The sequence below is a fragment of the Ovis aries genome, chromosome 2 (assembly GCF_016772045.2).
Source record: "Ovis aries strain OAR_USU_Benz2616 breed Rambouillet chromosome 2, ARS-UI_Ramb_v3.0, whole genome shotgun sequence".
NCBI classification, from domain to species: domain Eukaryota; kingdom Metazoa; phylum Chordata; class Mammalia; order Artiodactyla; family Bovidae; genus Ovis; species Ovis aries.
The window spans coordinates 50,408,744-50,436,466 of NC_056055.1; the positions used below are offsets into that span (position 1 = coordinate 50,408,744).

A 27,723-nucleotide genomic window follows, 5' to 3' on the forward strand; every position below is an offset into this window, starting at 1 on the left:
GACATGGTGCAGAGTCTGACTCTGAGTAAGCACAGGGCCACAGGAATAACAGTATAAATGAATGAAAGAACCTGTTTCACTGCATCTTTCCAACACGCACACCCCACTAAACCACAGATACGTTGACACATGCTCCAGGACATCAAAGCATTATTTGTAGTAACAAAAGTACTGAAAACAACTGGTTAAATAATTACAGTTTTCTGCATTTAAACACTCTGCAAAGTTAAAAAATCCAAGGACAATCCAAAATGTATCACCATCTGATCACAACCAAAGTCACTGTTGACTGTGAGATGCACCATGCCTTTATGTAGCCTGTGTGCTCAATCATGTCCAACTCTTTGGGACCCAGTGAACTGTAGCCCACCAGGCTCCTCTGTCCACAGAATTTTCCAGGCAAGAATACTGGAAGGGGTTGTCCTTTCCTCCTCCAGGCGATCTGCCGCACCCAGGGATTGAACCTCTGTCTCTTGCATCTCCTGCATTAGCAGGTGAATTCTTTACCACTGCGCCACCTGGGAAGCTCTTATGCAGCATCAAGTGGGGGGGGGCGAGGGGGGCAGGGGGGGGGGGGGGGGGGGGGGAATGAGCCAATAAAACTCCACTCCATTAATTGTACAAGAGGTTGATTTCAGAGCTGGTAAGAGGCAGGGGAACTATGGGAAATACTGTGGGTAGAAAAACCAAGCACAAAGTAATGTGCAGGGTATTCGTGTGTGTCTGTGTGTGTATTTAAAGGGAGGGGCTATGCAATCATACGTACTTTTATAAAGACCAAAATTCCTGGAAAGATACCCAAGAACCTGATTTACAGGTGTGCCCTCTTTACACTAGGTTGGGGCATTGGGACATCAGGTGGAAGGGAGGTCCTCTTTTCATAGTTACATTCATTTGTTAACTTTGACATTTTAAGCCATATATTCCTTTTTTTAAAATAAAATTTGGGAAACTACTAAATGCAAAGTAAAATAAAAGAGAGCAGCCTTCTGGATTAAGGGGCACAGTACTTAGAGCCAGCCTTGGATCCGGAGATTGTATATCCAATCCTTGTTCTACTAGAGCGACCCTGGGCAAGTTCCCGCCCCTACGGGATCTCCAAGAGCCCACTGGTTGTCGAAGAGCGGATCTCAGAACATCCCTCCATCTCAGAGCCCAGGCCAGGCCAGCAGCCCACCCCGCTGCGCCAGTCTCAGCTGGGCAGCCGACTGCTGGCGCCCGGCGGTGCAGGCCCGGCCAATCAGCGGTCGCGGGGCGGGCGGGGTGGCGGCGCAGCGCGCGCAGAGAGAAGCAAGGAGCAGAGGCACCAGTGCCGTCCGGGAGCGGACCATGCCGCGCTCACCCGGGCTCTTCCTGCTGCTGCTTGTGCTGCAGCCGCTGCCAGCCCTGGGCCTCGGGCTCCGCAGCGCAGGCGGACGAAAGCCGGAGTGCGGTCCGTGCCGACCCGAGCGCTGTCCCGAGCCCGTGGGCTGCCCGGTGCCTGGCATCGTGGCGCGCGACGAGTGCGGCTGCTGCGCGCGCTGCCTGGGCGCCGAGGGCGCGAGCTGCGGGGGCTGGGCCGGGGCGCGTTGCGGCCCAGGGCTCGTGTGTGCGAGCCGCGCCGCGGGGGCCGCGCCCGAGGGCACCGGGCTGTGCGTGTGCGCGCAGCGCGGCTCGGTCTGCGGCTCCGACGGCCGGTCGTACCCCAGCGTTTGCGCGCTGCGCCTGCGCGCCCGCCAGGCGCCCCGCGCGCTCCCTGGCCACCTGCACAAGGCGCGCGACGGCCCCTGCGAATTTGGTGAGTCTAGCTTCTGCCCCGCGGTGCTGGGGCATGTGAAAAAGAGGGACCCTGACCCTCTGGGGCGTGGGGTGAAGGATCTCTTGCTGCACAGCGATGGACAGCTCTGCCCAGGCCTCAGTTTTCCCTATGGGGTCAGTTTTCTCACCTGGCCAGTTACTCAAGGAGACGGGGGTGAGGGGTGTGTCTGTGGGCGGGGGGCAGGAATCCACATCCTGAACCCTCTCTTACCAAGCCCTTGGAGTCACCAGTCACCTAGCTGATCGTAATTTTGGTGAGCCTGCTGTCCCTTTTGGTACTTAAGTACTTACTGATACAATTGTTTGCAGGTCTGGCATATTTGCCTCGGAAAGACTGAGAGTGTGGGAAGCAGGGTGTTCCCACTGGGTCCAGCTCCCTGGGGTCCCACCTTGGACTTGACGGGGGTGGGTTGTGTGAATAAAGAGGGAGAGCAGATGGAGATGCTGGAGGAGGAGGAGGAGCTGGAGCTGCAGATTGGGACTCTGGAGTCTGGGGATCAGGGCAGGGAGGTTCAGTGAGTGTGGAGTCCAGCCCTGCAGGGAATCTTGAGGAAGCTCTCACCCAGGACAGGTAAAACCTTGAGAGACCTAAAGTCTGAGAGATTGTGGTGCCATCAGAGGCAGACCCCAGGTTTTATAAGACTGAAGTTTACAGAATTTGGAGGGTCCCACTTTAAGTAAGTGGTTCCACTTTAAGTAAGGGCTTCCCTGGTGGCTCAGAGGGTAAAGAATCTGCCTGCAAAATGGGAGACCTGGGTTCGATCCCAGGATCCCTGGGATGGGAAGATCCCCTGGAGAAGGGACTGGCTACCCACTCCAGTATTCTTGCCTGGAGAATTCCATGTACCGTATAGTCCCTGGGGCCGCAGAGTCAGACAGGACTGAGCGACTTTCACTTTTACTTCACTCTAAGTAAAGTAATAGAAAATGATTAATTGCTTGGGACCTAAAAACACAAGCTTCATTAACATCACAATAAAGCCATTTATGGGTGCCATATTTGCTCACTTTCTACATGTAATGTTTCAAAACCAAACAGAAATAAACCAAAATATTCGTATAGGGATGCCCAGTCAAGCACCCTGCTGGGCCATTAGATTTTGGAGAAATGCCCCTTGTCTAGGCGGCCTGGAGGGGGAAGTGGAGAGTATAGGTGGGCTTGTGCCAGGGGAGTCCCAAGGAGGCCCACCTTTGGGGTTCTGGCCTGGGCCTGGAGACCCAAGAGCAGATCTAAATGCTTCATTCAGTGCCAGGACTTCAGCTGCAACAAGGAAGCCTTGGGGGTGGGGGACGGCCTTTGGAAATTTCTAGGAAGTATTATCTTTCACCAAGAATCCCAGTTAGATGCCCTCAAGTCCAGGAGACGCAGTGGGTTGTTGGAGATGAGGCAAGAAGGCCCCTGTCTCTGGAAACTTGGAAATAATGTGCTGCTGAGGGGTCTGAGGCAGCCCGCTGGGGAGCACAGGCAAGTGACTGCTGGCTGTTCCGCACTGGGGCTCCCCGTGGAGGGGAGAGCTGGCTGCTGCTTCCCTGGCCTCGGCTTTGGGCTGGGCCCTTCCAGGGGCCGTGTCGGGCCCTTCCAGGGGCCGTGTCAGCCCCTGTAGAGTCACTGTTGAGCTCCCTCCACTTCGAACCTTTGTCTCTGCCCTGTGGCATTTAAACAGCCCTGTCTCCTTCCTTCTCCTTTCTGTCATGTTTTTACAATCTACTTTCCTCAGCAGTTAATTCTGCTGAGGCAAGTCTCTTTGTTTCCAGACAGGTAACACTTCCACTCCACATGCAGGAGACATGAGAAATGCTGACCGGATCTCCAGACTAACCGGTGCTGATGCTCTCAAATGATTCCTCCCTGGACTGGTACTCTGTTTCTAAGAGAGAGCTGCCTTGAAGGCATTTAGACCCAATCTACTATTACACGGAGGAGACCGAGATCCTCGGGGCAGGGGACTCTTCCAGGGTGACCAGGGTGACTGGTAAAACCTGACTGGCTTTCAGGTCCCCAGTACCCTGTTCAGCACTGTTTCAGGATAGGACTTGAGAGTATTAAGTCGGGCAGGTGGCGGTTGCCATGGTTACCAGAGCGTGGGCAGATGGAGGTCCCGTACCCCTAATTCATTGAAAATTACCAAATGACAAGTAAATGTGACAGCCCCTTCACTCTGATCTGTGGGCTCTGAGCCCACTACAGGCACAGGCCCCAGGAGTAAAGATGTTTATGGAGCCAAACACAAGTAATTCAGAAGCTGCTTTTAATGATCCCAGGAGTGACAGGTGTCAGGCCTCCGCACAATTTAGCTTTCTTCCCTACCAGCGGCTGTGTCACTGGCCACTCCGCAGACCCCAGCACTATCAGCCCATTGCGTTCTGTCCTGAAGTGTTTGTGCGGCCCCTGCTCTTGGGCCCTGGTGAAGCAGGAAGGTGTGGACCAGGGATCTTTTCAGCTAGAGAAAATGGGACCTCATTCTGTGCTGCCCTCGAGCCAGCCTTTATTCAGACAACACGAGGGGAGCACTTTTTAACAATGTCCCTGGGGACCTCGCTGCTTGACTGGAAACAGATCGAGTCAGAGGAGCAGCTGTTCTGCTTCAGTATTGGCAATGAAGTCACCCCTCCCCTGTCCTCTCCTGTGCCTTCAATAAGCCAGCACCTGACTTTAAGGGAATGAAGCCTCCGTAAATGTTAGGTTTCGCGGTGTGGGACGTGTTTGTACCCAAATACCTCTGGTGTGATTTCAGGCTTAAATTCTGACCTTTCCTCCTATGCTCTGAAATGCCCCCAAATTCGAATTATGAGAGTAATCCTGTGATCAACACACATGTATTGAAGACTCACTGGGCTCCAACATAAAAATAATTTTTGGCTATTGGAAATCGCTTTTGCAGTCCATCTTCTTTCTTGATTTTTTACAACTACCCTGGCCAGGTCTCACTCCCACTTAATAGAAGGACAAACTAAGGCCATTAGAAGAGAGTTTCCTGGAGTCACATGGCTGGTCGAGGTGGTGCTCCAGTTCCTGACTCTTTTCAGATGGAGTCAGGTATCTATAACCTGCTGGCAACTTCATGAGGAAGGTGCTGCAAACTGGCTACCTTTGAATCTTTAGTTTCTCAGTCTGAATCCACCTTCCTTTTCCCCTCCAAGGCTCGCTGCTGGTGCCTCTGTTTCAGCCCCTGGTGATGGCTCCTCAGAGGAACAGGGATAGCTTCACACAAGGGGAAGCAGCTGAGTGGCGCTTGAAAGATGGGTAGAAAATCCCTGGGCTGAGAAGCGGAGGCAGAGAGGCACTGCATAAACCAAGGCAAGGAGGTAGGAGCTCCTGGGGCAAGTGTGAACAGTGGACCCATAGGCAGTTCCCAGTGGGCTGGTTGGCGGAGGAGATGAGACCCAGAGTCGTCTGGGGCAGGCTCGTTGTGGGACTGGCGTGCCATGCTGCGGGGTGAACCTTCATTCTGTACTGAAGTATTGGTTCTGTTTCTCAACAGTAAGGTGGTGGTGTCGTTAGTGTTTTGTTATCATTACTTTAAAAAGCTGCTTTGTTCCATGTACCCTGATCGTTTGCTAGCACTGGGAGGAGGTTGGGGTCCTGCAGACAGCAGGTTGAGGTCGTGTTTTGAGTGCTGCATTAGATAGGAACGGGGTACCATGCCAACCAAGCCCCTGAAGCATCAGTGAGCTATTGAGATCCTAAATCTTAGAAAATTCGCCTTGGTTGAAATTCCAGTTCCACTTAGAAATCTCAGTCTGTGCAAGGCCTGTGTTACCAGGTAACCAGGAGATGCAGCGAATGCCACTTTGTGAGAGGGACAAAGAAGGGGGGCCTCGTGCTCAAAAGCCTTTCATACTGAGGGAGGGGGCTTGAGGCACACACTGCAGGGAGCCGGATTAAGCTGTTTCTGGTTCCACATGTAATGCGACTATTAGCATAAATTATCAAGGCTGTTCAGTGCGCTGATTATTAAACCCTTTGGTTGTGTGCTTTTCCATATGAGCAGATGGGTTCCTGGGAGATGACTTTTGATATTCTTTCTTTCCCAAGCACCATTAACTTTAGACAAATCTTGGAGGCATTAGGGAAGATCTTTTATTCCAGCCATCAAGGGCATACTCAGTCCATGGGGTGGGGGGACAGCTCCCCACACACTATAGTAATAATATCGATCCTTTTCATTTCTATAGATCCACAAGGTTAATAACACAGTCACATCCATTCTTTCCCTTCAGCCCAGAGGATGTGGGGCTGTGGTCATTATCCTCATTTGCAGATAAGGAGAAAATTGTTAGCAACTTGCCGGGTGGTTGGCGGCCAGACCCCCCAGGCATTTTGGGTTTCCCTTGGTAGTGTTTGAGCTTCTCAGGTGGCTCAGTGGGTAAAGAATCCACCTACAATGCAGGAAAGATCCAAGTTCGGGCCCCAGTTTGGGAAGATCCCCCCGAGGAGGGCATGGCAACCTACTCCAGTATTCTTGCCTGGAGAATCCCCTGGACAGAGGAGCCTGGTGGGCTGCAGTTCACAGGGTCGCAAAGACTCGGACACGACTCAGGCGGCTGAGCACACAGGCACAGTCCTGTTTTGCCCACCCTCTGTGCTGCCTCTGAGGGTGTACACCTCGGTGACTGTTCTGTTCCCTGATGGGTGGGCTTGTGCCATCCCAGCATTTCCAGGGCTGTAGCTGACATGAGCAGAAGGAAGCAAATGTTTAGCAAGGAAGAGCTAGGGAGACAAAACCAGCAGATTCCCAGGCAGGGCTGACCAGGCACCATCCTCTCCTGAAAGCCACGTGACTCTTGCCAAGGGCCGGTGGAGAGGAGAGCCCTGGCTCTTCCAGGAGAGTGGCAGCTCAGGCGGCAGTGGGCCGGGGTCTCCAGAGAGAGGGCTGCAGGCCACGGCCTCTGGAGCCTCCGGGGAAAGGCCCACCGATAGCCCGCTCCCCAGAGGCCCGTGGAGGGTCTCAGCATCTTCGCAGAGACTACCCTTGGGGTGGCACACCCTGTGGAGTCTGCAGGTCCCCCCGTGCAAGCTGGAATCCTTGTGATTGCCCTCACAGGAGCCCATGCGGAGGGCAGCGGGGGGAGAATGGACTCCTGTGCCCGTTTTAAAGAAGAAGAGACTGGGGTGTGGGCGAGACAGGACTGAGCCTGAGTTCCCAGGGTAGTCACGAGTTGCAGGGCCTCAGTGCCACACTTCAGTGGGCTCTTGGGAGCAGTAAGACTGGGAGCATCCTGCCAGGATTATGGAAACACCCCCCATTTAATGGTATTGTCACAAGAGCTGCTCCCTGGGGTGATGCTGGGAGGGTTTCATTTCTGTGCAGAAGAGTAAATGTGGCGGGCCTGAGATTGCTGTCCTTGGAAAGGCCCACTGAGAATTTGGATGTGCGGAGGCGTCCCACCATCTCCAGAATTGAGAAGAGTCACTCACTGCGTGTGAACTGTACAATCAGCATGGTTTATGCTGCACACCTGCCTTCCTCTTGGGAGTCTGGAGTTTTGGTATGTAGTTTGCAGAAGGTGCCTAGGGGACTGGCTCCCAATATAAACCCTAGGCACTGAGTGTCTAGCGAGCTTCCTTGGTAGGGGCCTGTCGTATGTGTTGTCACAGGTTGCGCTGCAGAATTAAGTGGCTCATCCTCTGTGACTCCACTGGGAGAGGCTTCTGAAAGCGTGCTCCTGGTTTCCTGAGCCTTTGCACCATGAATCTCTTTTCCCTTTGCTGGTTTGCTTTGTCTCCTTTGTTGTAATAAATCCCACTGTGAATAAACTGTGCCAAGTCCCATGAGTCCTTGTAGCAAGTCATTGATCCTGGGACTTGTCTTGGGGGCCCCCAACGCAATACCTTAGGAACTCATTCTTATTCTGGGATGGAGTCCATACGGCTAACATATGTTTCACCCTTAACATTTGTGTGGAATGAATGAAATCAGAGTGCCTAGGTTTGCATCCTTGCTCCCCCAGGTGCTTCACGTTTCTGAGCTTTGGATTTCTTATCTGTTAAGTGGAGCTAAAAGCACCTACTTCCCATGACTGGTGTGAATATGAGAGGGTGTCGGACATGGAAGTGTCGTCTCAGGAGAAGGCAGGATGTTATGGGACTGAGCCCCCTGGGCTCATGGTCTTACCCTGCTGTGTAAGGCTGGGTAACCCTGGCTAGCTCCCTCAGATGGCAGCTGGGGAGATTGCTGGAAAGATCAAATGGCTTAACCCTGTAAGCAAAAGGGTGGCATTATCACTATCATGGTGGGATTCCCAGGTGGCTCAGTGGTAGAGAATCCGCCCACCAATGCAGGAGACACAGGCTCGATCCCTGGGTTGTGAAGATCCCCCTGGAGCAGGAAATGGCAACCCACTTCAGTGTTCTTGCCAGGAAAATCCCATGGACAGAGGAGCCTGGTGGGCTATAGTTATGGGGTCACAAAGAGTTGGCCACGACTAAGCATACACACACACACACACACACACACACACACACACACACACACTATCATGATAATGATGGCTGATTTTAAAGAGCTATTATGGATAAAAATCTCTAAATTTAAAATCAGATATGTTTAAATTAAAACTAGATTAAGCTACAGGAGGAAATTTTTTGGAATAACTGAACACTGCTATATCTTGAGTTATGGTAGTGGTTACACGGTGTATGCATTGTCAAAACTTAGAACTGTACACTAGAAAGAATGAATGTACTGTGTATACATTTAAAAATAAATCAAAGCTTGAATGTCACTTTATTGCCAAAAGCAGTGGGCTCTTTTGGAAAAGAAATGCTATTTTCTGGCGTGAAACTAGTGGCAAAAGGCAGTATTTCCAAGACGGTCTTTAACTGTAGTTATGGGAAAAGAGGGAAATGCAAGGAGAGAGAGAGAAAGATGAAATGTGATTTACTGGCTTATTCTTTTAGGCTTGAAAGGGACTGATGAAATCTCATTTAAAATTTATGGCTCTACATGAACGGAAGTAACACATGCTGATTGAGTGTCCCTTTGGAATCTGTTGAGGGCTTTAGAATAAGCTGCAGTTCTGAATGTCCCCACAGCGAGCCATTTGAGGACTGGTTGGGCTCCGGGGGAGGTGGTGCTGGCAGGAGGATGTGAATAAATTAGACTGTCTCTGTTGTCCATTGCAGATAGGGCTCTGCCATAGAGCAGGGGTGCTGTGGTTCTTTGTGCTGGTTTGCAGGTGGCTGGGGCGTGTCGGGTGATGTTAGAAGCCTGGAACCTTGGTTTATTCGGGGGACTGGCTACACTCGGGGTTGTGGGTAGAGGTGTGGTGCTTAGAGGGCATTCAGTTGGTCATAGCAGAAGGAGTGAGCTGATCGGCCAGAGGGGGAAGAAAGCAGCCTGGGGTGAGGAGAGCAGGGTTTCTATTCAACTTACTGGAGGCCACTTGAGGTAACCAGGGCTCTTATAGGGCTCCTGGCAGCCCTGGGATCAATAGGTGGGAGTTACAGGACGCAGGTTTTAACTCCAGGTGAGGACAACCTTTCTTACTAGAAGAGTCAAGGATGGAAGGGCCTGGCTTTATAAGTAGTGAGCTCTCCATCACTGGGGGCATGCAAGTGGAGGCTAGATGAGTCCATCACAGAGCGTCAGGCACATGCTTTGGGGAGTTGGGCCTCTCCAGTTTGAAATAAGAAGCTCTAAGACAATTTCTCAGAGACCTTTTGGCGTCAGTTTGACAGGGTCTGCTTCCTAGTCTGTCTGGAGGGTCCAGACCTGTCCCATTTCTGCGCCCTTTCGTTCTTTCCCTCCGTGCTCTTCATCCAGCCTTCTGTCTCTCTCCCTTTGTTCTCCTTTTTCACTGCAGCCTCACCTTGGCTGGGAAAGGCCCTTTCCTTTTCCAAGGCTGGCCTGCGGAGGGCAGAGGGCATGTCCATCAGTCACCAGGCAAAGTGCCAAGATTCATGGACTCTGCAGTTTGATGCTCAGGGATGAATGTGTTTACTCTTTTATTGGTCATGTGTTTCTTTGCGGAGTCATCTGTTTGACAGGCCTACCCTGCCCCGCACTTGCACACCGTGCTACCTTAAACCCTCCCTTTCACACTCAACACGTACTAAAATCAGCTCAGGGGCTATTATCTTCATCTCAGAAAGATCCCCTGGAGGAGGGCATGGGAACCCATTCCAGTGTTCTTCCCTGGAGAATCCCATGGACAGAGAAGCCTGGCAGGCCACAGTCCATAGTATTGCAGAGTCAGACACAAGTGAAGCAACTTAGCACACACGCATCCCCACCTTAAAGACAGCAAACCTGAGCAGAGAGCATTCTCTTGGCCAGGCCTCCACATTGCACCTCCCCAAGACACTGGCCTCAGCTGTGAGGGTAGGCTGGGGAGACCAGATGAAGCACCTGCACTGTGAGGCAGGCTGAGATTCAGCAGGTCAAAGTGGACAGATCCCTGGCACTGCACTGGGACACACCCCCAGGCCCTCAGGATGGGCAGCTACGGTGCATCCCAAATAGAGGACAGGCAGGGCTGGGTGGGCAAGCATGCTGAGGGCCAGATGGAGGGCCTGAAGGCCAAGGCAGCTGGGCTTACTTCTTTTAGGCCCAGTGTAAGCAGAGTAGGGGCTGGCTTCAGGGAGAAGGACGAACGAGTGCGGAGTATCAGCTAAGAACGTCTAACTCAGGACTTCCCTGGCGGTCCAGTGACTTTCCCAGTGCAGGGCGCTGGGGGTTTGATCCCTGTTCAGGGAACTGATCCCATGTGCCGCGACTAAATATCCAGTGCCACAACTAGGACCCAAATAAATGATAAAATAAGCGTTTAAAAAAGAATGTCTAACTCAAACGCCATGTGCTTTCCCGTCCCACCTGGCAAGCCCATTCCCTCCGTCTTTCTGTAAAGTCCTGGCAGCCTAGCACCACATTGCCCAATTCCCTGATTTACTTTCCTCTGGCAGCAGCAGAGGCTCAGCATCCATGCCTGCAGTTTTGCCCTTGAGGATGGGGATGGGGAAGTTGGTGGAGCCTGTGATATGCAAATGAGCATCTTGAACCGCAGGGGGTCTCAGCAGGGGGTGAGGGCAGCTGTGCTTTGTGGCATTATTCTTTGAACGCCCTCGATGCGGAAGGAGAAAAGCCCATCTGTTAGAAGACACCAGCCCCTCCCAGAGCCTGCCACCCTGTCGTGTAGTTGAGCTGCAAGCAGATGGCAGCTGGGAGGGATCCTGGGAGGGGTCCTGGGAGGGAGTGTGATGAGACCACAGACAGAAGTCGTCTTTCCTCTCTGGATCTCTGTTTTCCTGTTGGTAGAAAAGAGGCAATGAAGGAGGAGATGAAGCCATCCTTTCAGGTCTAAGGAGAGCTCCCTTCTAGGATGCCTTACCTCTGAGTGTGTCCTTTCCATGTGGGGAGGCCTCACCTGCCCCAGCATGCTGTGTGCAGGCAGGGGATCTCAGAGGTGAAGGGCTTGGCCAGGGTCAAGGTTGTCTTCCCTTGTCTTTTTCTCCCAGCTCCTGTGGTCATCACCCCACCCGAGAGTGTTCACAATGTCACTGGGGCACAGGTGTACCTGTCCTGTGAGGTGAGGGCTGTGCCCACCCCGGTTGTCACGTGGAGGAAGGTATTTATACCCAAGAACTTCTCTGCATGTGTGTGTGTATGTGTGTGTGTGGCTGGCGGAAAGTATAAATGTTTTTAAGTGTGCGTGTGTGTGTGTTTATCTCTTATGTGAATTGGAGGATTACAAAAAATATGTTTCATTCTTCTGCCTCCAGATTTATGATTTAAAACTTTTACCCCAGAGAAGGGGTGTGGCTGTTTGCTCCCTTTGCCACTCAGCTGTCCAGGAAGTTCTGCTGTTTATCTAGCCTAGGTCAGCTGAGATGAAGTTAGAGCCTCATCTACTGGATCTGGGTTTTAGAAAGACTTTGTTGGTGGTAGGTGACCCGATCCTATCCTAAAACTAGATCTTCCTGCAGCTCAGTTTTTGAGAGATGGAGATGAGTACAGCCTATGTTGTTTCCTTATCTTAACAGCCCTGAGAAGGGCCATGAAATTCTGGTGGTGGTGATGTCTGTATCTCTGCTGTCCAGCAGGGGGTGCTGTCTGTACATATATTCAGGCTTAAGAAGAAACTGATGTTTAATAGGAATGAGATACTAGGGTCTCAGCCTTCAAGTCAGTGGGAAGGTGAAGACAGTGAGGATGTCTGTGGGGTGGTCCTTATTCAGAAATGATTTTTCTAAATCACTCCTGGTTTTTCTGTCTTCTGTAGGTCACACGGTCTCCTGAGGGCACCCAGGTAATGGAGGACCTGCCTGGGGACCACATCAACATAGCTGTCCAGGTGCGAGGGGGCCCTTCTGACCATGAGGCCACGGCCTGGGTTTTGGTGAGTATCTCATTTGTTGATACACATGGGCTTCCCTGGTAGCTCAGCTAGTAAAGAATCCACTTGTAGTGCAGGAGACCCCGGTTCAATTCCTGGGTCAGGAAGATCTGCTGGAGAAGGGATAGGTTACCAACTACAGTGTTCTTGGGCTTCCCAAGAATCTGCCTGTAATGTGGGAGACCTGGGTTCAATCCCTGGGTTGGGAAGATCCCCTGGAGAAGGGAAAGGCTACCCACTCCAGTATTCTGGCTTGGAGAATTCCATGGGCTGTATAGTCCTTGGGGTCGCAAAGAGTTGGACACGACTGAGTGACTTTCACTTCACTGGCTGTTATTGACTGGCCCTTATAAAGCACCTTTTATATTTCTGAGACATGTTACACCTTTCAAATGTTCTTATCCATTTCTCCCTGGGCTCTACAGTAACTGTGAGGAAAGCAGGGCAAGTAGTATAATGCCTGAGAGCAGAAGTGATCTCACTGGTAGGCAGAATATGGCCTCTGAAAGATGTCCATGTCCTAATCCCTGGAACTGGTGGATGTGTTATATGGCAAGAGGGGAATAAGGTTGCAGATGGAATTAAGGTTATTAATCAACTGACTTTAATAAAGTTATCCTGAGCTATCTGGGTGGCCCTGATACAATCACAGAAGTCTTTTAAATGTAGAAAAGAGAGGCAGGGGAGAGAGCCAGAGATGGCAGTGTCAGAAGACATGAACTACTATTGCTGGCTTTGAGGATACAGGAAGGAGCCACAGGCTAAGGACTACAGGCAGCCTCTAGAATGTTTCTCTGAGGGCATCTGGAAAGAAGGCAACCCTGCTGATACTCTGACTTTAGCCCACTGAGACCCATTTGGACGTCTGACTTCAAGAGGTGTACATAGTAAGTTTGTGTTGTCTTAAGCCGTTGAGCATGTGGTCATTTGTAACAGAGCCATAGAAAACTAATACACTTGACTAAGACCACAGGGCTGGTAAGGGGAGTAGCAAGGGTGGGGGGCGGGGGGGTGGACAGCACTTTCCCATCCTCCTCCAGGGCTCTCCCATGCCACATGCAGCAGTGTGGCTGAGAAGAGGGAATGCCCTGTGATTGAAAGGGCGACGGAGTAAGGAGGCAAGGGCCCCCGTGGGGCTAGTCACTCTAGCTCCCTGAGCTTCAGTGTCCACAGCCTAAAAAGGGGGCTTTGGACTGGACCATGTCTGGTGACCCTAACAGCCTGTGGCTTACCGGTGAGTCTCCTGTAATGTGAGGATAATGATGCTCCGCTTCAGCCATGATGGGATCAAAATGAGACAGGGTGCACAAACCCTCTCAGGTCTGAAGTGACTCACAGTTGAGAGACGCTGTTCTGATGAGAGAAAGCAAGCAAGGAGGGCGCTGCTGTGCATCTGCTCTGCAGGGGTGTGAGATGGGCTCTCCAGAGTGCCCTTCTGATTCCGTCCCCACCTCTGCCAGGTTTGGCAACTTCTCCACCCAGCTCAGAGGCTCAGGATGCAGCTGGGTCCATGGCTTTTTCAAATCTAACATACTCCCCTGCTTTGTTACAAGGAGAGGCAGGGGAAAGGTGTTATTTTGTCCATGGGGTCACAAAGAGTCAGACCTGACTGAGTGACTGAGCACAGACACATTTTCCTTAGAATCTATACCTGTCACCTTCAATAAGAGGACCAGGTTGCTCTCAGTAAAAGGCAGGATGCAGGAAACATTAAAATGAGAGCCAGGATACAGAGGGTACTGAGAAGGAAGTTTAACTCTGTCTCAGCAGCCAAGACAAGAAGACAAATAAGAGGGTGAACTCAGTCTTATTCCAAAAAGCTGTACGTGTTCAAGATCATTATGAACTAAGTAAGTGATTTTGCTGTGTCATCATGTATGACTGTATAAACTTGCCTGTTTAACTTCTAGATCAACCCTCTGAGGAAGGAAGACGAGGGGGTGTACCAGTGCCATTCAGCCAACGCAGTCGGGGAGGCCCAGTCGCATAGCACGGTGACCGTGGTGGATCGGAGTCAGTACCGAGCACCCCGCTTCCCCGCTCCAGATGACCGCCTGTGATGGGGGCACGTGCATGTTTCAAGTCATCTGAGTTTGTACACCTCTGTCACAGAGGTTGAGATAAGTTATAAGATGCATAATAAATAAGAAGAAAGATACTGAATTGAGGGAAACAGAGGAATGCAAACCAAGAGCAGAACATATCACAGTTGGCAGGTAGACTCTGGTGTGTTCTACACACATGTCACGCTGGGCTTCCCACTAGCATGCCAAGTCAAGAGCTGTGAACGTTAGGGGTGTCCAGGTGGAAGAGACCACTAATTTCTTTATTTTTTTTCTGTTTCTGAGGCTGAATGGAATATTTCCTCCAAGTCTGCGCTGTGAGGATGCTGAGAGGGCAGACATGGTCACTGTGACGGTGCCCGGGTGAAAACACACACAAGGAAGACAGTCTGAGCTTCATGGCTCTGTTCCCTTATGCATAGCTCTGCAAGTAGTTAGAGCTTCTAGAAACAGGGAGGAAAATGTAAGGTGTAAAATCGTCCAACAGAAATTCAGCTAGGAGACGGCTCTTACAGTTGCCCTCCTGATACTTTTAGTTTTTATATATGTGTATTGTTACTTATATGGCTCAGCAGTAAGGAATCTGCCTACCGATGCAGGAGATGCAGGTTTGATCCCTCGGTCAGAAAGATCCCCTGGAGAAGGAAATGGCAACCCACTCCAGTATTCTTGCCTGGGAAATCCCATGGACAGAGGAGCCTGGCGGGTTACAGTCCATGGGGGTCGCAGAGTTGGATAAGACTTAGTGACTAAACAACAACAACAAATAGAAACATTTATGTATCAAAAAGCCAGGTATCAGGATTTTTTTTCCTTTATGTATACTTATGTATATACACGTGTATATATATATATATGTTTCATATTTTAAATATATGTAGAAGTATATAATTATATTTTAAAAACAGAAATAATACCAGGCTATGAATATAGTCTATTATAGTTGAGTTTTTAAAAGAAGTCACAAAGAGTCATGGAATTTTAAGCCATTGCCACTGCCCAGCTCTTGAGTTTTCTCTGCAGCCTTCAGAATAGGCCGGCTCTTGCTTGCATAACTCCGGGGACACAGAGCTCTGTACCACCAAAAAACCATCTGTGGATTTTTCCGTAATTGAAAGTTCTTCCTCATATTACGCTGGAATCTGCCTCTCTGAAATGCCCACCCATAGGTCTTATATGTAATTCTGGTGTCCCCATAGGCACCTCTGCTCCCACCAGCACCCCTCCTGGTTGGGGAGAGATTTAAAGTTAGGGTCATTACCGCCACCTTCTGTCTAACATGTAGTTGAGTATGACAGAGCAGGCTTCTCTTCTCTAATTTTTTCTCCCCCTCTTTTCTTCTAGGGTCTTAGAAACTTGATCACAGGATGATGGAAAAGTCAAGTCATGGATCATTTCACCTTGTGAAGAATTAGAAAAACTGTGTTTGTAGATGACCCCTTTTGTATGTTTTTAAATATTAGATGCAAACTAGATTCGTATGCAGATGTAGTTTTTAGCAGGGCAAACAAACCTTGGGAAAACAGACTGCATGTAGCCTTTTTATACTTTTGAAATGAACAGCTCTGTGAGAATTCTTTTTTAGCTTCTCCCTCCAAGGGAAGGTCACATTTAAGTCCATGTAATTCTACAGGGCTGGACCAAAGTGTGTGTCCGCTGTGACTCTGCCTCATTTGTCTATGGTTGATTACTGGAGCTCTGTGATAGACAGTGTGTGTTTTAGGAGGAGGGGGAAGGTCTTGCTGTCCTCTGCCTGACCTCTAATTTGCTGTGTGATCTGGATAGTTCCCTCCCTCTCTGGGCCTTGATCTCTTCAGCTGTGAATGTGCTATTTAGACTGTATGTAACCTATGTCCTTTCAAACACTGCCATCCTGGAGTAAGATGGTCCTACAGAAAAAATATGAGAAGTGTAGTCTCAGCATTCTTTTAAAAATAATATTCCCTCAAAAACAAATGCATTGCTTCACATGAGGGTATGGAGAGCTGGCTATAGCTTATCTATTCCTGCTATTTTCCCATTTTAAAGAGATTTAGTCCTACATGGAACACTTAACCAGGTTCAGAGGCTGGGTATTTGGGGACTAAGATATCCACTTATTAACAAGCCCAGTATTCTCTAACGAAGCAGGCAGTGGAGACCTGGCTTTTGGACATCAGATTGTAAAAAAAAGGAGTCAACTGCTCTCTCTGGGCTGTAGATTAGAGTGTAGTAAAGTATATTTTACTTAGAGATGTTCTGAGTTCACCCAGAAACAAAACTTGCTTGCTTTTTTCTTAAGAAAGAAAGACGGAGAGTGTTTAATATCTGGCTAAAGAAATAGATCCCCTGGGTGACGAGTAAAATTCTTTAAAATCAAAATTGGGATTTCACATGTGGATAGTTGTTAAATTTCACGAAACACTTCTCTGTCTGTGGTCACTTCCCATCTCTGGGATGGCAGGTGGGATGCGCATTAATGTCCCTCCGCCTTTACCGATGAAGAAACCAAGCTCTGAGAGCACAGTGCTTGCCTGAGGTCTGAAGCCTCTGAGGACTGGAGCTGAGGGCGCCTGGTCCCCTGGCACCCTTTCCACTCCATGGTGCTACTTCTCAGAACAATTTGTATCCTTGGGAAGGAAGATGCTGCCAGTTCCATGGGTTTCAGGGATTCTCCTCAAGGTCTGTCTCAACTTTTAAACCAACACTCTCATGACGCTCACTTTGAGCATCGCATTTTAGAGTCTTTTTGGAATTGCATTTTCTTCCTTTAAGCCTGGCTATTCCACATCTGAAATGTTGGGGTGGCATCACCCTAACGAACACAGCAGGGGACTGTCCCAAGACTCGCAGAAACATGAGGTTCATTTGGGAATGCGTCCGTATCTTGCTGGGTGACCCTGAGCAAGTCCCCTTCACTTACTAAAGATGGGAATGAAACTAGATCAGTGGTTTTCAAACTTTAAAACAGTGGAACCCCTTCTTTGAATAAAGTCAGAACTGAAACTGATCACAAATGGGAAGCTGTGCTTGTCTGTTGGAGGCTGGGCTTTCTAGGGGACCGGCTCACATCCCCTTCCTACACAGCACACCAGCCCACCCCCGTGACAGTGAGTTCTGTGTCCAAGTCTGTGGTTACTTCCTCTGTGATTTGAGTGATTGGGAGATGGCTTGGGAGGACACTTAGTGAAACTATGTCAGAGGAAAAGGGAACTGTGGCTGGGGAGAACAGCATCATGCATTTGCTGATAAGCGCATTCAGCAAAATCAGTTGAATCACCTCTAATTTGCCCGGTGAGAGCTGGATGTGGACCCAGAGAGCAGGATGGATGGAGCCCTTGGGTGACAGGGCCGAGCCTCAAGGCTGCAGGAGGCTGGGTTCAGCATTGTAATGATGTACAAAAGTAATCATGTTACACTGTGTGAAGTTCCCACCAAAACCAAAAACGTAGATTAATATGATTGTTCCACTATGAGGAGAAGGCTCTGAGGCTAAACAGATATGTGCTGTGAGTTACCATTCAGAAACAGGACTCCCTCAGAGCCTGAGTTTTCTACCCTATTTTGCTACATGTGATGATGTCACATAACCCCTGCACTCCAAAAATAACTGTTTTTAGGGACAATCTTTGTGGTCTCTGTACTTGAAACTGCTGTAGGTGGGTCCAGGCCCCACTGATACTTCTCCATCATTCCTTATGTATCATGCCCTTTTTTTTTTTTTTTTTCCTGCTTGCCCACATCAGCTGCTTTCATCAGAATCTTCCTTACCTCTCACATCTGGGCTGTGGTTACAGTCCTGCCTGGTCATCTTGCTTGCAATTCTTAGCAAGCCCTAACTAATCATCTACTGCCAGACCAAACTTTCTCACTGCCTCTGAACTGGTGTCTCCCACTGTATAAGGCTCAGATGGTAAAGAATCTGCCTGCAATGTGAGAGACCCAGGTTCAGTCCCTGGATTGGGAAGATCCCCTGGAGAAGGGAATGGCAACACACTCCACTATGGAGAATTCTATGGACAGAAGAGCCTAGCGGGCTACAGTTCATGGGATTGCAAAGAGTCGGACACAGCTGAGCTACTAACAATTTCACTTTTCACTGTTTAACTCATTCACTTAGATTTGCCTTCTGTTACCTCCCACATGCACCCAGAATAGCATTCTCCAGAGAACAGAAGAGTGCAAACACTGGCAATATGAAGGTGTGTGCAACCTGGGCCTTGCATTCAGGTGAGACTGAAGTGGGGATGAGTGGGACAAGGTTGCCATCCTGCCACACAGCACAAGGTGTCTTCTTTGTGATCAAAGTAGGAGGAGATCAAGAACACTTCCTGGAAGAGCTGCCATCTGAGTGGGGGATGGAAGTGAGTGTGGGAGACTCCAGGCTAGGCAAGGAGCACACAAAAGGAAGAGGGGTGGGGAAGCAAATGCAGTTTGTGCATGGGGACCAGTGGCCGGTGGTGGAGCTCTAGTGGCAGGTGGGTTTTTGGCCACACCCCTAAGTGTCATCAGAAGAGGTTGGAATTATGCTATAGAAGTGGGCCTGAGGAAGAAGTCAAAAAGCTAGTGTTCAATCCCAAAGGTATTCACTTTCCATCTTAAACAAAAAAGGGTGGTTTTCTAAGTCAAAATGATTTTTTTTCTTCAAGTTTTAGGGTGAAATGAATCCTGTTTGAAAAAAATTGCCTTCCCCTCTCCCCTAGAGATGCATGACGCAAAAAAAATTAATAAGAGTGAGCAAATCAGTTGACAGTGAACAGTCTCCCTCTAATGAATTTCCTCATCCCCAGCCTTCACCAGAGCCTCTTAAACATTAAATCAGAGAATCATTATTATATGATATTTTAATTAATTAAGGGAAACGAAAGTGCCGTGGTGTCTGCAGCTGAATAATGAATTTAGAACTGAATACACTTGCCCACTCTCACCTCAAGTCAACACCTCTCTCCTGGGGCATGAATGTTTCTACAGTCAGGGCTGCCTCTGAGTTCAGCCTTGACTGTGCCTGTGTCTCCTTTCATTGTGGCTGCTTCTTCCTTATCCTGATTTCCCCCATGATATTAGGGAATGGTTGGATGTCAGGGGAAAGAGTAAAAATCATTAGTATCAATACTAGAGAGTGGGGTGGGGGGTGGGGAACAGAAGCCTCTCTCATCTCCATTGCTTAATGCACCCACCACACACATCTGCAGAGGACCAACTGGGACCCAGGCCCTGCTTGGTGCTGAGGGATCTACTGTTGCTCACACCCCCAGAGTCGCAGCCCTGGCTCAGAGAGCAGGACCTGTCTCTTGCTTCTGAAGGTGCCCCACTCATTCCTCAGGAAGAATGGGCATTAGCTTTGAAGCTGAAAGACCCAGAACCAAGGTCAAACCCTCCTGTGGTCTGTGGGTCTGGGGCACTTCCCTCTACTCTAGGAGCCTTCATCTCCTCATCAGTTCAGGGAGGTCAGCATCACTGCCCTGTGCTGCTGCCCTGAAAGTCCCAAGTGGGAACGGATGGGCACTGTCCACTCTTAGGGCTGTGTGCCTGGTGGCGAGGATGCAGGGAGAGAGGTCAGACATGCTGGAGGTCTATGGGAGACATAATGGGACAGAAAATCAAATCCATTTCATTATATACTCACTAACAAACAGCTACCACAAGGCAAGACTAAAAGTATGATGGTGCTATGAGTTCAAAGAGGCCAGAGATGGCTTGATTGAGATGGTCAGAGAAAGCATCCTGGAGGAGGAGGGTACCTCCAGAATGGTCCTCCGGCAGGTGGGTCCCCAGCAGGGCTCCGAGACAATGGGCTGACTTTGGGAGAGGGAGGAAGGAGAAATAGCATAAGCAAAGTTGGAAGGTAGGCGTGAACAGCCCCAAGGAGGATTAAACTCTAAAAGCATCTTTGTAAGAAACACCCTAACCACTGTGCACACCTGCAAGGAGGTGCTGTGTGTGGTGTGCCAGAGTGAGCTGTCCTCTGTCTGAAACCTGAGGACAACATGAAGTGTTCCCATAATTAAGTAGCCTTCAAATTAATTAACAAAGTAGCCACCAGAGGTCAGTCTCACACCCATAATACAACCAACCCAAACAAGTTCGTAAATGGCCTGGAATCTGGGTGATGGAGCGGCAGCCCCGATGGCTCCAGCAAAGAAGCTGGGTGTTTGGGATTGTTTGGCATGGCTGTGGGCGCTACAGACTTTGGCATTTCATTAGCTGTACTCTGTGTGTGGCTCCCTCTCCCCTATCTCCTGGACCCGATGCTAACATCTGTGTTACTCAGAAGGGGGGTTGCCCACACCAACAAGCAGTTCTGACACCAGCAGGGAGTGGAATTCAACTCAGTTCTGACACTGTCTACCCAGAGATGGGGACAGGGCCACTGGATGTCTCCCCACCCGACACACCCCGAACTTCAGATGCCAGTCGCAAGTCCAGGTTGTCACCTGTACTTCTGACTGACAAGCGTGGATTGGAGACTCCCATGAACCCCTCTTTCCTTGGGTTCAGTTAATTTGCTAGAGCATGGACCTCAGGAATCGTTTTACTTACTAGAGCTCTAGTTTATTCATAAGAGAATGTAACTCAGAAAGTCAGCCAGACAAGATGCACATGGACAAGGCATGGAGCTCCCACATCCTCTCCCAAGCTCCCCTCTCTCCCTGGAGTCTCCACATGTTCACCAAAACTTCCTGAAGCCAGTCCTTTGCGGTTTTATGGAAGCTTTGGGACAGTCATAATTGATTAAATCATTGGCCATTGGCAATTGATTCAACCTCCAGCCCTTCTCTCCTCCTGAGAAGTCATAGGGGTGGGACTGAAAGTTCCAGACCTCTGATTCCAAGGTTGGTTCTCCTGGCAATTAGCCCTCATGCTTATGGCCCAAGAGATACTTCATTAACATAACAAAAGATGCCAGTAATCCCACTCCTGGGCATATACTCTGAAGTGAAGTGAAGTCACTCAGTCGTGTCCGACCCTTTGTGACCCTATGGACTGTAGCCTGCCAGGCTCCTCTGGTCCATGGGATTTTCCAGGCAAGAATACTCTGCTGCTGCTGTTAAGTCGCTCAGTCATGTCTGACTCTGTGTGACCCCATAGACAGCAGCCCACCAGGCTCCCCCATCCCTGGGATTCTCCAGGCAAGAACATTGGAGTGGGTTGCCATTTCCTTCTCCAATGCATGAAAGTGAAAAGTGAAAGTGAAGTCGCTCAGCCATGTCTGACTCTTAGCAACCCCATGGACCGCAGCCTACCAGGCTCCTCCATCCATGGGATTTCCCAGGCAAGAGTACTGGAGTGAGGTGCCATTGCTTCTCCAGAATACCCTGAGAAAACCATAATTCAAAAAGACACAAGCACCTCAAAGTTCATAGCAGCACTGTTCACAATAGCCAGCACATGGAAGCAACCTAAATGTCCATCGACAGATGAGTGGATCTTGGTGTGGTACACATATACAATGGAGTATTATCCAGTCATAAAAAGGTAAGAAACTGGGTCATTTGTAGGGATATGGGTGGACCTAGAGTCTGTCATACAGAGTGAAATAAGTTAGAAAGAATAAAACAAATATCGTATATTAACACATATATGTGGAATCTAGAAAAACGGTACAGATGAACCTATTTGCAGGGCAGGAATAGAGATGCAGTCATAGAGAATGAACCCGTGGACACGGGTGGAGGAAGGTGGGAGGAACTGGGAAATGGGAATTGGCGTACGTGCACTGCCAGTTGTAAAACAGAGAGCTGGGGGAATCTGCTGTATAGTGTAGGAAGCTCAGCGAGGGGAAGATGGCGGGTGGGGGGTCCAAGAGGAAGGGCATGCGTGTATACATACAGCTGATGCACTTCATTGTACGGCAGAAACTAACCCAACACTGTAAAGCAACTATACCCCAATAATTTTTTTTTTTAATTACGAAGTAAAGACAACTTTATCACTCTGGTCACATAGGTAAATTCCAAAGGTTTTAGGAGCTGTGCCAGAAATGAAAGAAGACTGAATACGTACTTGTAATTGATAGTATCACAACTCCCTTCTGGCTCATAGCATAGGCACATGGGAAAATGATTCCAAATGAGTTGCGTACAAAATTTCTCAGCTTCCCTTTCCTTATCTGATAAAAGGGGTAACCCTACTGCCTACTTGATAGGATTATTGTAAGACTTCAAAAACACCGTAAGGCATAGTGATCGACAAGGCACTTGTTTTACGTTTTTTGAGTGGGTGGAGGTCCTGGAACTGCAGTGTTTATGACCAAGTGAAGTCATGCAGGCAGTGTCTACATTTGGCAGTGATGCCTGGTTCAGCCTCCCTGCTCACACCTGTCTGCATTCAGAGCAATGGTGATGAGTGCTGAGAGTCTGCACAGGCTGCGCTGATTGGGAATCTGACCTATGTGACTCCTCACTCTCAGAATTTCAGGGTGAAGTGAGGGGCTACAGTCCATAGGGTAGCAAAGAGTCAGACACAACTGAAGTGATTTAGCACACACACACGAGGGACCTAGAAGATTATCCTTTCCCAGTCCCACTCTGCACTGGGATGCCTTCTATCAAACTCTTCTTTGGTTTAGAAGTATTGAGAAGCAAGTGAGGGATGGATCTTTTAACTTATTGAGATGTTGCACATTAGTGATTAGAGGCCCCACCAACCCAGCCACCCAAGCACTCGTGTCCCTACTTCACAAGAAACTTTCACTATTGTGCAAAGTGTCAACAGCCTCCAAGAAAAATAGGTAAAAGGTGCACTTCAGGGGGCAGTAAGAGTCACTCCAGCCTTAGTCAAATGGAAAAAGGGGACCCTAGGAAGCAGAGATGAGGGGACAAATCGGACACTGAATCCATAGGAAGCAATTTCAGGCCAACTCCAAGGTAAGACACTGAACAAAATCACCTTGATGCCTAGGTGAGACATGGGGTATTAAAGAGATGATGAGGGTGCATTCACAAGGCTGAGTGGACCTAAAAGTATGGTGAGCCATGGGCAGCAAGGTCTAGAAAGATGGAAGACAAGGAGAGAGGGGATCGGCATTGTTTCTGTATCATGCTGTAGCTGACTTTGACTCACTCCCATCAGTTGGGGGATGGAGTTGCGAGACTAACAACAAACATACTGAACTCTCAGGTCTGAAATTCCTCAAACCCCAGCGTGTCAGGATGGCCTTGATGTTGAGTTTGGCTTGAGGGCTGGTATGTTTGGGTGAGAGCTGGAGGGACAATGCCAGTGGAAGCTTTAGAGACCTCGAATAGATTCGCTCTAGGCAGAAGCCAGCACTTTTATCTCAAGGTCTTAAAGTTGCACTTTGTCACCCAGGTGAGAAAAAACAAAATCAAAACTAGAAATATTATGCAGGGGATTATTGACTATTGGGGTCCCTTCCATCCCTAAGACTCTGTAAAATGTTCATCAGCAAGAGACTATTGATACAAAATTGATTTGCAAGCAGAATGTGTGAGCTTGTTTTAATTTTTAACTAATGAATTCACTCTTTTAAAGTATATAATTCAGTGCATTTTAGTATATTCACAAAGTTGTACAACCATCATCACTAATTCCAGAAATTTCAAACTTCCCCCAAAGAAATTCTATACCCATTAACAGTTATCTCCATTCCCTCCTCACCCCAACTCCTGGCCCCTGGCAACCACTAATATACTCTCTGTCTTATGGACTTGCTTATTCTGGATATTTCCTATAAATGGAATCATATAACACGTGGTCTTATACATCTGATTTCTTTCACTTAGAATAATGGTTTCAAGGTTCATCAATATTGTAGCATGTGTCAGTACTTCCTTCCTTTTTAAGGCTGAACAGTTTAAGAGACATTCCATGGAAACATTTTGTTTATCCACTCATTAGTTGATTGACATTAGGGCTGTCTGAGATTATTTTAAAGGAATGGTTATATATGCATTTTCTGTCCACCCTCTTTCAAATTAAGGAAAATCAGTAGCAAAATGAAGTAATGCAAGCAAGTAAACCAGCCAGCAACTGGTACTTAGAACAGCTTCCTTGATTTTTAGGGTATGTCACTGGAGAATGGGACCAAGATTATGGGGTTGAGTTTAAAACTCCTGATGACTTCCAATCCCCTGGAAGAGTCTACCCACTAAGACATCAGTTAATTCACTGGGAAGTCCTTGGAGCAGCAGGAAGAACTAAGAGCCATGGTCTGGATCAGGGATTTTTTTTATCTGTCTTTCAAAGACTCCTAAGGTTTCATAGAAGTAACCCAGGCCCACCAAGGGCACTGGGGTACAGGTGGATAGGACTTGGAGTCCAGCCCCCATCCCAGCTTCAACTACAGCAGCTTTCATTTTAATTGCTTTCTTTGTTGCGGTTGCCCCTAAGAGTTCATCTGGCACAAATAAAGGGAAATGGCTAAACAAATGTTTGGCAACCACAGGTAGGTGGCTGTGGTGGCATTCTTGGCCTAGAGCTGGGTCTCCCTGGTAGCTGTTCTTCTGAGTTCTTCTGCGGAACCTTCATGGTGACTGTCTTCACCTCTGTGTAGGCCTTAAGCCCATCTTCCCCCAGCTCCCTCCCATCGCCAGATTCCTTAAACCCTCCAAATGGCGTGTGGCAGGTGACAATGTTGTAGGTATTTACCCACACTGTTCCAGTTTGGAGTGCCTGCGTGAAATACATGGCTTTGTCCAGATCCTGGGTGAACACAGCAGCAGCCAAGCCATACCTGGTGTTGTTGGCCCTCTCAATCACCTCCTCGATCTTCTTGAACTTAAACAGTGGCTGCACGGGCCCAAAGATCTCCTTCCTAGCGATCCTCATGTCATCTTGCACACCACCAAAGACGGTTGGCTTGATGAAGAAACCTTGTTCTCCAAAACACTCCCCACCTCAGAGGAGTTTTGCTCCCTCCTTCCGGCCAAGCTAGATATAGCCCAGGATTCGTTCAAACTGTTCCCTGTCCACCTGGGGCCCCTGTCGGGTGTCCAGCTCAAATGGGTTCCCGACTCTCCTCTGCCTAGCTTTCTCCATGGTTCTCTCCAGAAACTCATCATAGATGGATTCTTCAATGAAGGTCCAGGAACCTGCACAGCAGCACTGGCCCTTGTTGAAGAATAGGGCCTCGTGGCACTGCTCCACGGCATGGTCCATGTTGGCATCAGCCAAAACGATGCTCGGGCTCTTCCCGCCTAGCTCCAGGGTGACTCTCTTGAGGCTGAAATTGCCGGCCACCTTCTGGATCAGGTGACCCATCTCGGTGGAGCCAGTGAAGGCAACTTTGATGATAGCCTTGTGATGGGCAATGGCTGCTCCTGCTGTTGGGCCATAGCCTGTGATGATGTTCACCACCCCGAGGGGAAAGCCCACCTCCTTGATGAGGGAGGCCAAGTACAGGGCAGAAAGGGGTGTCTGCTCTGCCACCTTCATGACCACAGCGTTGCCCGTGGCAAGTGCCAGGGCGAGCTCCAGGTCTGCATGACCAAGGGGAAGTTCCATGGGATTATCTGGCCACATGCTCCAACAGCTCGTGCCAGGTGAAGCAGAAATGCTCACCATCCATGGGGACGGTCTTGCTGTGCCACTTGTCCGCCCAGCCAGCAAAGTACCGGTACCCCTTGATGACCTCACCCAGCTCCAAGACATAAGACTCTTGGAAAGGCTTCCCATTGTCCAGCGTCTCCAGTGAAGCTAAGTAGACACGATCCCTTTCCACTAGGTCAGCCAGGTGGTTCAGCAGCTGGCCTCGCTCTGAGGCATGCATTCGGCGCCATGGAGACCCCAGTTAGAAGGCTGCACGGGCTGCCTTCACTGCCAGATCCACGTCAGCCCAGCCCCCTTCAGCCACATGGCCGATGACCTCTCCTGTGGCAGGATTGACTGTAGGGAAAGTCTCCTTGCTGACTGCATTATGCCACTCGTTGCTGATGAGCAGCTGGTTGTAGTGGATGTCTGGGTTTGGGATGGGGCTGGGAGGGCTGCTGCTGAGAAGTACCAGGTGGCAGAGTGGTGCAGGGCAAACAGCCAGGGCACCAGGAAGCGCAGCATGCTGAGTACTCTAGAGAGGAACAGGAGCCAGGGTGAACAGGCAGAATGAAGCAGGGGCCCCCAAAGGCCCACCAGCTAAGATGTTCCAAGAATCTAGCATAACGGGGTGCCCCCTCTGAAAACATGGATCCAAAGGGCTACAAAAGCCCTGCAGAACACTTTGGTCCAAGTCTGCTGTGTCCCATCTAGCCTCTGGCTCACTCCTTCACCTCTTCTGGGTCTCGGCTCAAATGTTACCCTCTCAATAAGGCCTTCCCTGTGCTCTGCTGTGCTTAGTCACTCAGCTGTGTCTGACTTCTTGGGACCCATGGACTGTAGTCTGCCAGGCTCCTCTGTCCATGGGGATTCTCCAGGCAAGAATACTAGAGTGTATTGCCATGCCCTCCTCCAGGGGATCTTCCCAACCCAGGAATCGAACCCAGGTCTCCCCAATTGCAGGCAGATTCTTTACCATTTGAGCCATTAGGGAAGCCCAAGAATACTGGAGTGGTAGCCTATCCCTTCTCCAGGGGATCTTCCTGGCCCAGGAATCAAGCCAGGATCTCTTGCATTGCAGGCAGATTGTTTACCAGCTGAGCTATATAGGGAAGCCCAAGGCCTTCCCTAACCGCTCTTTATAAAATTGCCACCTTCCTCAGCCCCAGGACGGTCTCTCCCCCATATTGTGCTCTATTTCCCCCCATCTAACATACCAAATAGTATATGTATATGCTTACATGTTTATTGCCTGCCTCTCCCCAATAAGATGGCAGCTCGATAAGAGCAGGTATTTTTTTCCTGTTTCATTCATTGCTATGTTGTTGATGCCTCGAATTATGCTGGCTACAGAGCAGCTGCTCAGTAGGTAGTTATTAAATGATACACCAAGGAAACTAAACATCAAAATATCCACTGAGGCTGTTTAATTGACCTAGTGAAGTGAAAGTGAAGTCGCTCAGTCGTGTCCGACTCTTTGCGACCCCATGGACAGTAGCCTACCAGGCTCCGCTGTCCATGGGATTTTCCAGGCAAGAATACTGGAGTGTGCTGCCATTTCCTTCATCCAGAGGATCCTCCCAACCCAGGGATTAAACCCGGGTCTCCTGCATTGCAGACAGACACTCTACCGTCTGAGCCACCAGGGAAGCCCCTTAATTGACCTAAGGGTAGAGTAAAAACCAGAGGGACTCAGAGCCAGAGCCATTCTCTGAGAGAGGGGCTTGCTTCACTTCACCTCTGTGCCTGTTTCTTCACATGTGAAATGCCTCATGGGCTACACTGAATGGCGTTGTGCATATAAAAAGCCTGGCACAACCACCCAGGTCATCAGAGCTTGGCACCCTCAGAAACCAGCCCAGCTCAGCCCTTCAGGCACTGCTTCAGCTTTCCCAGGAGTGCAGTGAGTCCGGCAGCTGGAAAGAAGGCTCTGTTTACTTTGGCCTACAACTCTGAAAACAGTGCAGACTTTATTAAAATGACACCTACAACATTTAAGGGCTTCCCAGGAGGCTCTAGAGGTAAAGAACCCTCCTGCCAATACAGGAGACATACGAGACTA

The 27,723-nt window shown here is 49.4% G+C and overlaps 2 protein-coding genes across 4 annotated transcripts; one reads left to right on the forward strand and one right to left on the reverse strand.

The window, feature by feature from the left end:
- Positions 1-1,299: 1,299 nt before the first annotated feature.
- IGFBPL1 (insulin like growth factor binding protein like 1) lies at positions 1,300-17,191 on the forward strand. 3 transcript variants are annotated; one of them, XR_006058629.2, is made up of 5 exons: positions 1,300-1,777; positions 11,255-11,364; positions 12,019-12,135; positions 14,043-14,246; positions 15,540-17,191. XR_006058629.2 is itself a non-coding variant. In XM_042243228.2 (5 exons), exons 1-4 carry the CDS (start codon positions 1,330-1,332, stop codon positions 14,190-14,192), a joined length of 825 nt encoding a protein of 274 aa, XP_042099162.1. In that variant the 5' UTR covers positions 1,300-1,329; the 3' UTR covers positions 14,193-14,201; positions 15,540-17,191. The 3 variants fall into 3 exon arrangements, 2 of the variants coding, with proteins under 2 accessions (XP_042099162.1, XP_042099163.1); XM_042243228.2 differs by having other exon boundaries at positions 14,043-14,201; XM_042243229.2 differs by having other exon boundaries at positions 14,043-14,197.
- A 7,363-nt stretch (positions 17,192-24,554) lies between these two features.
- Positions 24,555-26,186, reverse strand: ALDH1B1 (aldehyde dehydrogenase 1 family member B1). The gene is given in 4 exon segments (XM_027964746.1): positions 24,555-25,606; positions 25,609-25,665; positions 25,668-26,114; positions 26,117-26,186. Coding segments are annotated over 4 exon segments (1,626 nt in total).
- Positions 26,187-27,723: the final 1,537 nt, after the last annotated feature.